Source organism: Echinops telfairi, unplaced genomic scaffold, assembly GCF_000313985.2.
Source record: "Echinops telfairi isolate 266 unplaced genomic scaffold, ASM31398v2 ScPeMD7_7458;HRSCAF=8496, whole genome shotgun sequence".
Classification (NCBI taxonomy): domain Eukaryota; kingdom Metazoa; phylum Chordata; class Mammalia; order Afrosoricida; family Tenrecidae; genus Echinops; species Echinops telfairi.
This window is the reverse complement of record NW_022111358.1, coordinates 49,060,796-49,074,983: the sequence shown is the minus strand read 5'-3', so window position 1 is coordinate 49,074,983 and position 14,188 is coordinate 49,060,796. Positions and strand designations below refer to the sequence as shown.

The 14,188-nt window shown below is 60.2% G+C and overlaps 2 protein-coding genes across 2 annotated transcripts in view; one reads left to right on the top strand and one right to left on the bottom strand.

Moving 5' to 3' along the window:
- The first annotated feature begins 53 nt into the window (after positions 1–53).
- On the top strand, positions 54–4,581 carry CBX8 (chromobox 8). Its single transcript, XM_004709112.2, has 5 exons — positions 54–180; positions 566–609; positions 753–818; positions 941–1,007; positions 1,400–4,581. Exons 1-5 carry the CDS (start codon positions 112–114, stop codon positions 2,291–2,293), a joined length of 1,140 nt encoding a protein of 379 aa, XP_004709169.1. The 5' UTR covers positions 54–111; the 3' UTR covers positions 2,294–4,581.
- A 5,185-nt stretch (positions 4,582–9,766) lies between these two features.
- The window catches only part of CBX2 (chromobox 2), a 7,807-nt gene continuing 3,385 nt past the window's right edge, over positions 9,767–14,188 (bottom strand). The window contains exons 4-5 of the mRNA XM_004709252.2: positions 13,357–13,462; positions 9,767–11,355 (exon numbers count right to left, since the gene is read on the bottom strand). Coding sequence (XP_004709309.1) covers positions 10,051–11,355; positions 13,357–13,462 — 1,411 coding nt within the window. The 3' untranslated portion in view covers positions 9,767–10,050. The remainder of the gene's footprint in view (positions 11,356–13,356; positions 13,463–14,188) is intronic.

The window sequence follows — 14,188 nt, the reverse complement described above, 5'->3', positions numbered from 1 at the left end:
CGCGGAGGGGGAGGAGAACTGACGTCAGCGCGAGAGTATTATGGGCTGTCGTGCGCTGGCTGCTGCTTTTCTGCTCCTGGAAGCGGCCAAGAGGGGAAGCGGCGAGTCAACATGGAGCTTTCGGCGGTGGGGGAGCGGGTGTTCGCGGCCGAGGCCCTCCTGAAGCGGCGCATCCGGAAAGTAGGTGCTCCGGGCGGCGGGCCGAGCCCGGCTGGGCCCTCCCCCCGGCCTGGGCTCCCTCCCTCTTTGCAGCCCAGCTTCCCTTCCCCCAGGTCCCAGCCGCGGCCGTGACGGAGGCGGCAGCGGCGGCCCTGAGCCCCAGTGCCTGCCTTGGACTTGCAGCGATGCACAGATTGCATGGGTCGGGGGCGGGGCTGGGGGCCGAGTTCCGGTGCACGCACTTTGTGCAGCGTTCCGTGCAGGGGTGATGCGGCGGCGGGCGTGTGCCTTGGGCGAGGGGGGCTCGCGCGTGCATTTGGTGCATGCATTTTCTGCACGGATTTGGCCGGGCCTCGCCAGGAGTCTCTCTCTGTGCACACACCTTTCTCTGCCTTTGCACCCGCAGGGACGCATGGAGTACCTCGTGAAATGGAAGGGCTGGTCGCAGAAGTAAGTAGGGAGTAGGCGATCCTCCACCCCACTGTTCGAGTTGGGAGGTTCCTTTCTTCCGCTTTTCTCCGCTGTGTGGGGACACAATGCAGCATCCCTAGAAAAGTTCACGCCTCCTCCCACTGTCTCCCTGTCCCCTGCAGGTACAGCACTTGGGAGCCCGAGGAGAACATCCTGGACGCCCGCCTGCTGGCCGCCTTTGAGGAAAGGTACAAGCCTCCCCAGCCCTTCTGCTCACTTAAGAGGCAGTGGTCCTGGCCTCGTGCCAGCTTGGACCCCTGTGCACCCTGGTTTCAGTCCTCACACACCCCTTTCCCCACCTTCTCCATAGGGAACGAGAGATGGAACTCTATGGCCCCAAAAAGCGAGGCCCAAAGCCCAAGACTTTCCTCCTGAAGGTAGGAGGGCTGTGCCCAGTGGTGGGCAGGGATGTTGTCCGGTCCTGTGCCCACCGAAGGGTCCTGAGGCTGGGAGCCAATAGGCTGTTCACAAGCTGCCTGTTTTACCCAGTTGGGCATTCCCAGGCAGTATGTATGTCACCTTGTCAGTGGCAGGGACAAGAGGTGCCTGGGGAGAGGGGGGGGGCTGAGTCATCCTAGCATTCTCTACTCCCAGATGCATCCTGAGTCCCACTGGGGCAGTGGGCTTGGCAGCCAGGGCTACTTCTGGGCAAGTTACCACCTTGAAGAAGCTTCCCCACTCCCATCTAGATACCTCCTAGGGGAGGCTGAAGTTGGGGAAGGCAAGGGCCCTACTCTGCTTGTAATACCGCCTGCCTTTACTTCCGCAGGCCCAGGCTAAGGCCAAAGCCAAAACCTACGAGTTCCGTAGTGACTCTGCACGTGGCATCAGGATTCCCTACCCCGGCCGCTCGCCCCAAGACTTGGCGTCCACCTCCCGAGCCAGAGAGGGCCTTCGGAACATGGGTCTACCTCCGCCACCCGGAGGAGGGAGCAGCAGTAGCAGCAGCAGCACCACCACATGCCGCGCGGAGCCACCCCGGGACCAGGCGCGGGATCATCGCGAGAGGGAACGCGAACGCGAGCGGGAGCGGAGCGCCAGCCATGCGGACGACAAACCCAGCTCCCCTGGGGACAGCTCCAAGAAACGCGGCCCCAAGCCCCGGAAGGAGCTCCTGGACCCTTCGCAGAGGCCTCTGGGAGAACCCAGTGAAGGCCTCGGAGAGTACCTCAAGGGCCGGAAACTGGAGGACGCCCCTTCCGGGGCAGGGAAGTTTCCAGCAGGCCACAGTGTGATCCAGCTGGCTAGAAGGCAGGATTCGGACCTGGTCCAGTGTGGCGTGGCCAGCCCCAGCGCCTCGGAGGCCACGGGCAAGTTGGCTGTGGACACCTACCCAGCCAGGGTCATAAAGCACAGAGCGACCTTCTTGGAGGCCAAAGGCCAGGGCGCCCTGGACCCTGGTGGGCCCCGGGTCCGGCACGGCTCAGGCACTCCGGGCTCTGTAGGGGCCCTGTACCGGGACATGGGGGCCCAGGGAGGAAGGCCCTCGCTCATCGCCAGGATTCCAGTGGCCAGAATCCTGGGGGACCCCGAAGAAGAGTCCTGGAGCCCCTCGCTGACCAACCTGGAGAAGGTGGTCGTCACAGATGTGACGTCAAACTTTCTGACCGTCACCATTAAGGAAAGTAACACGGACCAAGGCTTTTTTAAGGAGAAGAGATGAGGGGCTGGGGTTGAGCGCTCCCGCCCCACCCCCCAGCAGCTAGTGAGAGGGCGAGGCCGCAGACTCAGTGCTTTTTACTTCTGGGGGGAGGGGATCGCCCTGCTGGCTGGCCCCACCCCTAACATCACACACACCCCGCCCTTTCCACCTCTCCCCCTGCCCCAGTTTCGGTTGGAAAGATGATCTCTAGAGTTATATTTTCTATTAGCTGTAAATATGTTATTTAAGAAAAAGAAAAATCTAAATATATATATTTCAACTCTTGAAGTTGTTTTATTTAAAGAAGGAAAAAGAGAGGCAGGCGAGGTTGATTTGTGGGCAGATAGGCAGGCCGAGATGGGGTAGCAGGGATCTCTGGCACCCAGGGAACTAGCAGCAAGACTTGGGGCCAGGTACCCACCCCCCATCCCCTCCACTGGTCTTGGAAGGTGTCTGCAGGGTCTCAGCCTGCCACCCCCCTCTTCCCTCTCCCAGACCCCCTTGAAATGAGGCAGCCCCTTAATTTCATCACCCCCACCCCCACCATTGTCAGAGAGGCAGGGCAACAGAGAGTTGACTCTTACCCCCTAGTCATAAAAGGGGAAGGTTACTTTCCTTTAGGAGACTCAAACATCTATTAGGGGAAAATGTTTTCACTTTGACACCCCCCCTTTTTTGGGGGGTGTGTGATGTTGAAGGTGAAAAGTCACAGGTGGGTGGGATCTGGCTGCTGTTCCCCAAGACCACCCGGCGCAAAGCACTTTATGGGAGAGGGGCCTGAGCTGTGTGCCCTCCACTCCTCACGCCACAGAAAGACGAACCCAGGAATTCTGTTTACATTCCCGAAATGCCAGGATAAATTAGGAGGATCCCAAGTCCACTCCAACTGCCCGCCCCGGCCGCCGGGAGTTCAGACATTTGTTTTATAAGAAAGATGTTTGGGGTGGACTTCTTCCGCTTGTGGAGTAGCCTTCTAGCTCACTGGGAGAAGGGACAGCGCCCCCCACTTCGCTGGAGGAGTTGGATACGGAGGCGCGCTCCTTTTGGGGCAGGAGGACAGCCCAGCTCTCTGATGGACTGACACCCGCAGGGGCCCAGGCCAGCCCACCAACTGGATCCTGGAGGATGGGGCAGCAGCAGGCCGGCTCTGGTCTCTGGTCGGCCGGGGAGGGTTCGGGCATCTCAGGCCTTGGGGACACAGGAGCAGGGCGGTATGTTTCTCAACGGAATGCTCATCTGAACTCTGGCGGTCTCCTTTTTGGCTCCCTTTCTTAAAAGCAAAAGCTATAATTTATAGCCCCCCCCCCCCCCCTTCTGTTGGAGCTGCGTTCTCCGCTGCTGACGCCACCAAGGGGAGGGGGCTGTGGGAGCCTGGAGAAGGGTGGCCTGTGCCCCTTTTCTGACTCAAAAGCACAAATCAGCCCTCTGGCCCCTGGGGAGGGTTCCTGGGGCTCCTGCCCTTAAAGGGCCAGCAAGCCTCCTCTTCCCCGAGGAAGGCCAGGCTCTGACTGCAGAGCAGGGCACCCAGCACAGACTGAGTGAATGAGCCTGGGGGAGCCGCGCTGCAGGCGCTGGGGAGGCACTCACAGGCCAGACAGGGGAGCCCCAGCCTCCACCTCCTGGCTCCACCTTTCACTTCATGCCTACCTTCTAAGGGAAGGCACAGGGTGCATAGGAAAGGTGTTAAGAAATGATTTTGGTTGGTTTTTGAATATCAAATTGCGCCTATAAAGAAAAGCCCCGAGATGGATTTTACCTGCTCATGTTTGTAAAGCTGGTATTTTAGACTTTGTATAAAGCAGTGCCGTTTGACCAAGTGGATTTACTTACCCGTCGACGCTATTTTCAAAAGAAACGTAATTGAAGGGATGTGTGTCTGTTGCCCAGAGGAGGGGAGCTCCTTGACCTGGCGGCTGCCTTCTCCCAGGCCCCCCTTTCTAGTCCCTCTTCACCCCTTGCCCCTTCCCTCAGACCTCGCTCTAGCCAGCCTGGCTCTCCTCACCGCCCCCCCGCATCTGTCCTGCAGTCAGCCTGTCCGTGGACTTGCGTGTGTCTCCCTTCCTCCTGCCACGCAGACATAGGGGTGGATGGGCGGGCAAGGGCCAGGCCTGGACCGACCGGCCAGGAGCCCGAAGCCTGCGCGGGGTGTGCGCTTGTGGGGCTTGAGTTCTAAGATGTGTACAAAGCGAGGCTCAGCCTCGCTGCCGCTGGGGCGCGCGAGTGACGCTTCTGTTCTTGTCTCCTGCGACCGTGAACGTCTGTATTAATACCTGCTTTTTACGTGTTTAAATATATACTTTGTAAATAGAGATGTGGCTGGCTTTTCCTTTTTTATGTTCGCAAGCTGATGGAAGAGGACTTTTCTCTGATTACCTAACCCCGTCCCTAGTTGCTCTGCGAAGGCTCCAAAGGCCCACCTCCAAGGGGGACCCCACTAGGTGGGGTTGGGAGGGAGCGGGTTGGGTCTTGCTCAGCCTCTGCTGGAGGCCCTGGCTTTGCCCCTGTACCTGCTGTGGTCCCCTGTGCTCAGGCACAAACGAGGATCCCCAGGACGGTCTCGGTGCCCCTTCCGCGGCTGCTCTGGCTGCTCTAGCTCTGGTCACAGCCCGCCCCACCCCCAGGCCGGATGTTCCCAGGCCCCAGGACCACTGCCTGAGTTTGGGTGTGCTCCCCAATGCAGTTGCTGCCCCCAGGGCCCTCCCCGCCTCAAGGGCGCTCCCCAAAATGCAGAAATGCAGCGCCTAGCCTATTGATTGAGGAATTGAATTCGTGGGCATTGCTAGGCAACTGGCTGCCTGGAGCCGGCGCAGAGCGCGCCGTGTGATTAGCGAAGCCTCGATGCAGCCCGCGGCCCCACTGCCGAAGTACCAGTCCTGGGGGGGTGGGGGGTGGCGGACACCCCAACGCTGGGCGAGGGACAATCCGAGAGCGCCCAGAGAGCGCACGCCCGGTGGTGGAGATGGAGCTGCTGGGTCTTTTGTGGGGCTCAGACTGCAGCAGTTGGGTGGGGTCTCAGAAGAGACCCCATCAGAGCCCTAAAGAGGTCATCCATTGAATGCAAGCCAGCCCCACCCCCCACCCCGCGGGCGGAAACCTTAGGGGAGGGCGGGGGGCCGCCCTCCCCTCCTACCCTGGCCTCAGAGTTGGTGACCACGCCGAGGCGCACGCCCGCCTGCCTCCCCCAGCTCTGTGACCTGCGTGGGTGGGAGGGCGCGGGGCCTCGAGGAGCTGCCCAGAACGGTGGCTTGGACCGTCCTGCTGGTCCATGCAGCAGAGTCGTTCCAGCAGAGGGTCGGTGACCCAACCTCTACGGCGCACGAAGTCCGGCAGGTGGTGCCCGGTTCCCGAGGGTCTGACTGCTGGAGGCCTGGGGCGGAGGCGGCCGGAGGGGGAGGCCGCCAGCCTCCAGTAGCCTGAGGAGCCGGGACACCATTCCACGCCCTCCCGTGGGGCGGGCGGGTGGGGGGGGAGGCAGTTGACTGGAGAGTTCGGGTGGTGGGAGAGCGCCCGTGATGCCCCCTTTTCCGGTTCACTGACCACCGCGGATCTATCCTTGGCTGGTCCAGATTCGCCTCCGCCGGTGTCTGATTCCTGAACAGGTGTGGGGGCTATATGGCCCGCTGGGCACCTCACAGTCACTGGCTGATCTGGAGTCTTCGTCCAGAGTGGGGAGACCCATCTCTTTCTGTTTCCTTGACGCTCAGTGAACAAGGGTCCTGGGCCAGCCCCAACCCTCTGCGACTCACCGAGACCCCCAGACCCAGCTGGAGTGGGAAGTGGGTGCGGGACACCATGCCGCCTCCTCGGGGCTGGACACTGGGGCGGACTCCCTTCCCGAGGACACGTAGTGGGCCAGGGGGGCGTGGTGCCATTCGGTCCCTGCACTTCAGAGCCAACTCCCTCCTCCCGAAGAAGCCCCCTCCCCGCTATCTCCCAATGGTCTGGGCTTCGCGGGGTGCGCGCGCCCTCTGGAGGCGGCGGCGGGGGGCCCCGCCCCTCTGTCCGGCGCCCCACCCCTCTCGGTCCGACTGGTGCCTTCCTTCCTAGCTCTTGATAGGAGCAAGGACGCCCAAGGCCCCGCTGGAGTGGGCCGTCGGGGCCCCTCTGCGCCCTCCCGCTGCTAGGGGGCAGAGCGAGGAAGGTGTCAGCCCTCCCGGACCTGGTACCCCGGCCTGGCCGCGCCGACTCTGCCAGGCGGCTCGGGCTTGGACGCGCGGGTGGTCGCCGCCGCTGCGGGGGCGGGACATGGCAGGCTGGGCCCGGGGCACCTTGGCAGCCCAGCCCGTCTTTCTGGAGAGGCGGCTGGTTAGGTGACCCGACCGGCCGCGCAGAAACTAACCAAGGCCCGCGTGAGGTCCAGTCGCGTGGACGTGGGCTGGCAGGAGGTCTGGCTCGGCCGATGGCGCAGTACCTGCTGCTTCTGCGCCCGCAGCCCATCCCAACCTCTTCCCGCAGCTCTTGAAGCTGGACAGGACCCGTGGGGTGGGAGCCAGAACAAAATAGCCAGGGTGTCACCAAGGTCAGCCAGGAAAGACCCTGCAGGGGAGCTTGGCTTTCCCATTTGCAGTACTTTCGGATCCAGGCAACGCTGCCAGCCACCCTCCTGGAGTGGACCGTCCAGGCCGGCACCCCAACTAGCCTTCAGCTGAGGGCAACTGCCATCTAGGCCCAACCTCCCTCCTCTCCCTGGAGGTGGAGCTGTATGAATAAATTCATGCTAAGGCCATTGAGAACTGGGAAGGGCCAGGGGAAGGTACCTGCAAATCATAGGTATTAGGAGTTATCAGACTGAAGGCTGCAGGAGCTTCAAGCCCTTTTCCAAAGTGTTAACACGTGAGGAAGATCCCAGGGGTGCAGTAGCTGTCTCACCCAGCATCCTTGAGGGGTGGTACGTAGGTGGGGAGACTTTGGTCTAGTGTTAGCAGACAATACCAGAGCTTTTAGGGGAGGTGGGGTGTCTGTGGTCCCTAGCCCCCCTTGCCATTACTGAATTAGTATTCCTAGCCCCTATCACGGGATGGCAGTGACCCCATTCTTCCCACTCTGTGACAAGCTTCTATTAATTGCCAAAGCTGTCCTGGCATCCGGGATTCCGTCAGGAAGTCCCTCCCACAACCTACCCATTATCTGTCTTTCAATAGCCCATGAAAAAGAAGACCCATCCCAGAGCCCATGGTGCCCCCAGCCCCCTACTAGGTCCTGGGGTGTGTCTCTGTTCAACAAAGGATCAGTGGTATTTTCAGGTTGCCACTCACAAGTCACACAAACCGCCAAATTTAAAAAAATATTTATTGATAAGCTAACAGTTAACAAAAGAGTCCTGACACGGTGGGCTACCATCTCTGCCCTGAAAAATAAATTAACCTCCGTCGAAAGACATCTGAATATGGATGCTAACTTCAAAAAACAAAACAAATGAGAAAAACAGATTGAGGTGGACTGGGTGGAGGTATTTCCCTCAACAGCCAGTTGGTCCTGAGGAAAGTTGGGGCCCTGTCCTCTCCCAGAAAAGATTTTATTGGGGGGGGGTGCTCCCTTCCCCTTCTTCTAAAGGCAACAAACTGCCACGGATTAAAGCAGTTACAAGTGGCCAATGGGAACACCTTGGCTTTCTGCTAATTAAGACACAAAACAGGTGATAGTCATCTTTCACAGCTGTCCCCTGCACTTGAGAACCCCACAGGGGCTTTCTCCAGTCAGAAGTGACCAAACTCCTCCCTCAAAAGAGAACTTTATTTTTTTGGTACAAAATGTATATATAAAAATAAGCTTAGACCTTGGTGTTCCCTGGGGCCAGAGCAAGCACCCCTTCACAAGATGCGGGACGCCGTCAGGGATTAAAACCAGGGGACTGCAAGGTGGCCTGTGGCCCCACACCCGCCTGGATAGCAGCAAATGAAACTGGGCAGGGACAACTTGGGTGTTGGTAAACACAAGACCACCACCTCTGAGCACGTGGTCCAAAGATGCAGGCAGCATAGTTTTGCCCACGTATGTGCACATGCACTTTTCTTTCTTTCAGCATGAACTGTTGGGGTAGTGGGGACAAGCTCTAGGAAACACCGAGCACAGCAAGGCAAAGTGGCAGAGAATGGGGTTTGCAGATTTGAGCTTTGGGATCGAAGTAGCTAGTAAAGAGAAAGGCACCAAATTGGGGTGAAGACCCAGCTGCTGGGAGATTGGGACACCCCTCAACACCCAGACACCCCCAGTCCCTACAGCTAGTGGGCCCCACCTCAGGGCTGGGTCACTCTGGAGCTGACCAGTGGGGACAGGCCACCAGTGGCCCAGTTTCTCCCAGGCTGTGCCCGAGAGCTGCTGGCATCTCCTCTTCCCCAAGGGGCAGTCTCCCTCTTCCTGGCCCGTCCCAGGCACGATGTGGGTCCCATCCTGCCCTCCGGACAGTGGCAGGTCCAGGCCGCCCCAAAGGCACACTGCTCAAGTCCGTTTGGCTACACAAAGCAGCCCTTCCTATTTGGCATGTAGGGGGAGGTGGTGGAGTGAATAGCTGGCAGGCCTGTCCCTAGGATGCCAGACTTCCCACTCCCGCCTGGAGGCCAGGTTAGTTTGGAGACAGGCTACTGTGGACACACCTTCGTCACAGCCCAGGCCACTCTGAAGTCAAGACGAGCCCATGTCAGCTGCTGGTCTCAAACAACTATCGAAATAAAAATGGGTAAGTGACCCCTCCCGCTTCTTTTTGGCATTACCCAAACCCAGTGGCTTAAACCCTGCCACCTCCCCAGGGGTTTGCTAGTGGCACCCACACCCTTGCCCCATGACGCTGATCGGGAAGGGGTTTAGCACCTCAGTCTCTTCTCACAAGCAGGGAGAGATGGGTGGGAGAGAGGACTCAGCAGGCTGCCCCATCAGGGGAGTGCTTGAACTTAAGGGCACTGAGACAGGATGTGGCACCCCAAAAGATGGGGTGGATTGTCAGGGAAAAGGCAGCACCAAGTGGGCGGCTGTATTCAGGTGCAACCCAGGCTGGGCCACTTTTCAAGCGGCCACCTGCTGCCTAGGACCCTGGTGCCCTTTGTTGCTATGGGCACAGCAGGAAGTGGTTTGCCCATTCACAGAACAGGGCCCCTTTCCACAAGCACTTGACTTCAGGTGCCTCAGCAACTACCGTGGGCCCAGCCTGGCACCCTGGTCCATGCTCTCCATGGAGCTGGAGCAGTCAGAATTCTTCACCAAGCAGTGGTGGCATTCCAGATCGGAGTGTGGGCCCAGCTGGACCCCCACTGAACTTTTGGGTGGCACGGGATGCCCGGAAGTGGGTAGGAGCCTTTCAGGGGCACAAATGGTTAGGCATCAAGGACAGGCCACCAAGTCCACCTTGAGAGATAGGCCTGGTGAGCAGGCCGGGGCACTCCTGGGTTGTCAGAGATGGAAACAGGACCTGCAGCCTCCTCTTCGGCTCAGGCACAGCTCTGCAGGGGCGCAGCCTTGATCTTGTCCCCATCCCACCCACCCCCAACCCCTATCAGCACCTCTGTCCCCCAGAAAGGGGAGGGATACTTCCTCCAGAGCCAAAGGGGTCATTCTAACCCCAGCACCAGTTTAGGGGCTGAAGAGAGCCGGCCCTGCCAGGCCGGTGAGGTAGGAATAGGGATGTCTGGCTTGTGCCCTGCTGCACATCACAGCCTGGGTCAGAGGTCAGCACTGAGGGCGAAGCACCTTTTCAAGCTTGCTCACCCTAAAGGAGCTGACCTCCAGCTCCCCGCAGCCTGGTCCCCCAGAAAACACAGGGCGGGTGGGGTGACAGGGAGGGCGCTTCAGTAAGGTCTCAGGTTGAAGAAGCCCACGCTGGTGGGGGACTCCTTCACAGTGACGGTAACGAGGTTGGCAGTGACATCTGTGACGAAGACGTGCTCGATGAGGCTACGGGGTGGCCTCCAGTCCTGGCCGGTCTGCACGGACACGGAGAGGTTTGGGCCGGCGCCGGGGGCCGAGTCGGGGTCCGAGTCAGAGCTACTGTTCTCCTCACCCGTGCTCAGCTCCGAGAGTGCTGGCACCTTGCGGGGCTCCCCGGGGACCCCTCGGCCCTCCTGCCCACCCAGGGTGCCGCTGCCCTTGCCACTGTCCCACTTCCCCGTGGGCATGGGCAGGGCTGATGCCCGTGAGGACACCTTCTCACTTTTGTCAGCGGGTGCACCAGACCCACTCCCCATGGCGGGGCCACCCCCAGTGCCCTTCCCCGCTACCGGGTGGGAGGTGGGGCCACCCTTGGTGGGTGGGGTATGGTGAGCAAGCACACCTGTGCCCGAAGTGCCATTCTTGACACTCTGCAGATCTAGGAGCTGGAGGCTCAGCTCCTGGCTGGGCAGGGGCTGGGGGCCGGGGCCACCTGTGGGGACCTTGCTGCCTGCCGGTGCATGTGGGCCGCCCCCCACAGGACCCCCTTTCTGCTCTGCAGCCCCGCCGCTGCAGGGTGCCTTGGGAACTTTGCTTCCTGGGGGGCTGGCCCCCAGCTCCCCCTTCGGTGTCCTCACCTTGAGGTCCAGCCCGAGGCTGCACTTGTTGGCAGCCTGGGCTTTGAGGGCCAAGCGGCTGGCGGCCTCAGCCTGGCTCTGTGTCATGCGGCTCATGTAATGGACAATGGAGCTCTGCCAGCTGATGCCGCCTCGGCCGGGGCTGCCCCCCACGCCCTTCATCAGGCTGGCCAGGCTCTCTGTGGTGGCGGCGGTGCTGCTCGGGCCCCCGCAGGCCTCCTTGGCATGGGCTTTCAGGGCAGCCAGACCCGCCACTGGGGCGCTGAGTGGAGGGGGCAGCTTTCCAGGCTGGACGGTCAGGTCCTTGCGGGCCGTCTTCAACACCTTGGCCAGGCTCATGGGCCGCCTGGCCGCCTTTTGCTCGGGGGGCAGTGGCTTGCGGCCCCGCTTCTTCCTGATGGGATCCTTCAGCTCAGGCTTGGCCACCAGAATCTGCGCCTTCTTCTGGGGCACTGGGTGGGTCTCTCGGCCCCGGGGCCCCCTCTTGGCATCAAGGTCGCTGTCATCCTCTTCGTCAGAGGAGGAAGAAGAAGATGTGGAGGAGGAGGAGGAGCTGCTGGATTTGGACTTGGACGGGGCATCAGGTTCCTGGGAACACAACATGAGAGGTCACTACCATGGTGGCCCAATACCCCAAGACCCCTCCCCATCCTATTCCAGAAGGGACTTAGGGAGCGCCCTGGGGGGGCTTTGGAGGGAGGGGGGTGAGGAGGAACTGAACCATCCAATGAGGTTGGCGGCTGCTGTACCCAGAGTGGCTTCTGGCTCCTCCCAACCCCACGGGGAGACCAACTGCTGTCTGGGCTTCCTCGGGAACCCTTATGGGGGCAGATTACCAGAACTTTCTACCGTGGAGAGCTTTTGGTTAGTAAGCCTTGTGCTTCACCCCTGGTGCCCCCAGGGACCCTTGACAAAGCCGGACCAAAGGGAACCTACTGCCCACGAGCCAATTCCGGCTCACACTAGCCCTGCAGGACAGAGCAGATCGGCCCCTTTGGGTCTCTGATCTCCATTTAGGAGCAGCCTGACTCACTTTTCTCCCTAGGAGAGCTTGGTGGGTTTGAACTGCAGACCTTGTGGTTCAAAGCTCAATGTGTAACCCGCTAAGCCACTGGGGCTCCTTAAGGGAAAAAAACAAAACAAAACAAAACACCCCACTGCCATCAAATTAATTCGGACTCGACAACCCCCTAGGACAGGGCCGAACTGCTGCTTCGGGTCCCCAAAGTTGTACATCTTTATGGGAGCAGGAAGCTCCATCTTTCTTCCATGGGGCAGATGGTAGGTTTGAACCATTGGCCTTGCAGTTTGTAGCCCACTGTGTGACTCACTACATCACCAGGGCTCCTGCTCACTCACTTACTGCCAATTGATTCTGGCTCATTACAACCTGACAGGACAGGGCAGAACTGCCCCTGTGGGTCTCCACACTGTAAATCTTTCCAGGAGAAAGCCTTGTCTTCCTCCCGAGAAGTAGTGGCTGGTGTTTCCAACGGGTGACCTTGTAGTTGGCAGTCCAGCTTCTACCAGGGCCCCTCATAATCATCCACTGCAGTCATGCCCCACCCTCGGCTAGCAGGGGGGACACAGGGTTAGCACCTAGCTCTTTCTGCCATTTCCTAAAGCAGAGGTTCTCAACCCACCCTGGGGGTGGGTGTCAAACAACCCTTTCACAGGGGTCACCCGATTCATAACAGTAGCAAAATGACAGTGATGAAGTAGCAACGGAAATAATTTTATGGTTGGGGGTCACCACAACAGGAGGAACTGTATGAAAGGGTTGCAGCATGAGGCAGGTTGAGAACCACTGTCCTAAAGGGAAACCTGGGTTTATACACTGTAGGAGGTGAGGCCTGGGCCAAGAGGTCAGCCAAGAGGTCACAGATGCAGCCTAATGTCACACCAGCCCCCCACCCCCCCCCTTCCAGAAGGCAGCTGACTACACACAGCCTCTGCTCTGATCTCAGAGGAGAGCTTTGGCGGGGCTGCTGACCCAGGGCTCCCTGTAGAGGGGCCCTCCTGCAGTAGCCAATCCTCACTCCGCTCTCAGCTGCTGCTCCACACAGCCAGGGACACCTCCCCCAGCCTGGCACGGCCCAGTGATAAGACTTCCAGGGTTACCTTGGGTACTGCCTGCAATTTCAGGGTCAACAGCAGCTAGGTGGCTGGGTCTCTAGTGACCTTGCAGCCTGAGAATGGAGGGGGAGGGGGTGTCATGAACTGAGGGGGGGGTGTCCTGGCGTGGGGGGCGCCTATCTGGCTATGATCACAACCGGAGAGATACATCCAAGAAGGCCTGTCCCTCCTGTGACATCTCTCCGCCTAGCCAAAAATGCAGTCAGGGGCTAGGCCCCTGGGAGCCATCTGTTCCAAGGGCCAGAAGGGGAGCTGCTCGGGTGGGCGGGCTGGATACCAGGCTTGACTAGAAATCACGTGGGTGGGTGTGCCCGCCTCCCACCGGCGCCGGCCGTGCCCACTCACCAGTGCCCTGCCCCACCCTTGCGGCAAGGCCCCACCTGGTCACGTCCGCAGACCGCCCCCCCATCCCGGGGCCCCCAAGCCTCCGGGGGCTGGAGGGCCGTCACCCACCTTGGGCTTGGAGCGACGGCTGCAGGAGGACGGGATGGTGTGCTTTCTGGGCCGGCCCCGCGGCCGCTTGCCTCGCTTCCGGCTCTGCACCTCCTTCTCGTGCTCCCTGGAGACACACGTGGGTCAGGGCGGAGCCCTTGCCCGCACGGGGGCGCCAGAGCGCGGTGCGCCCCAGCCCTGCCCAGCCGGCTGCGTCTCTGGCTTGGGCTTGGCTCATGGGGGCCCCAGCACTCCTACACCCCTGTGGCTCCCACCTTCCGCCAGGTCAAAACACAGCAGTCCCCAGACCCCTCCAGGGCAGAACGCAAGCTAAACCCTTTGCACGTGGTACCAACTCACAGCCACCCTGCGCAGGGTAGTCTAGAACCGTCCCCTAGCGCTTCCAAAGCTGCCATCTTCATGGGGGTCACCTGCTGATGCGTGGTTCTTGGGTTTACACTGCTGACCCCCAGTTAGCAGGCCAGGGCTTTTACTATGCACCCCACCAGGGTCCCTCTAAGTTAAAACCAAACTCGCTGTCACCGAGTCAATTCCAACCCACAGAGACCCTACAGGGCAGGGGGGAGCCACCCTGAGGGATTCTGAGTCTCTATGGGAGTAGCAAATCCTATCTTTCTCCTGCAGAGCGGCTGATGGTTTCAGACTGCTGCCTCGGAGGTCAACAGGTGAACTCATAACCACTACGCCACCAGAGCCTCCCAAATTTCCGGGCTGCATCCAGCATCTAAAAGTTTGGCCACGTCCAGAAATGTCACTACCAGAAGTCACAGGGACCTGCCTCTTCACTCTCCATCACCCGGGACAGGGAGATGACCTACCTCCAGGACCCACA

Coding starts and splice junctions, on each gene's coding strand:
- CBX8 (XM_004709112.2), top strand. CDS start 112: ATGGAGCTTTCGGCGGTGGGGGAGCGGGTGTTCGCGGCCGAGGCCCTC. Junction 610..752: donor TGGAAGGGCTGGTCGCAGAA/GTAAGTAGGGAG, acceptor TGTCCCCTGCAG/GTACAGCACTTGGGAGCCCG. Junction 819..940: donor CTGGCCGCCTTTGAGGAAAG/GTACAAGCCTCC, acceptor CCTTCTCCATAG/GGAACGAGAGATGGAACTCT.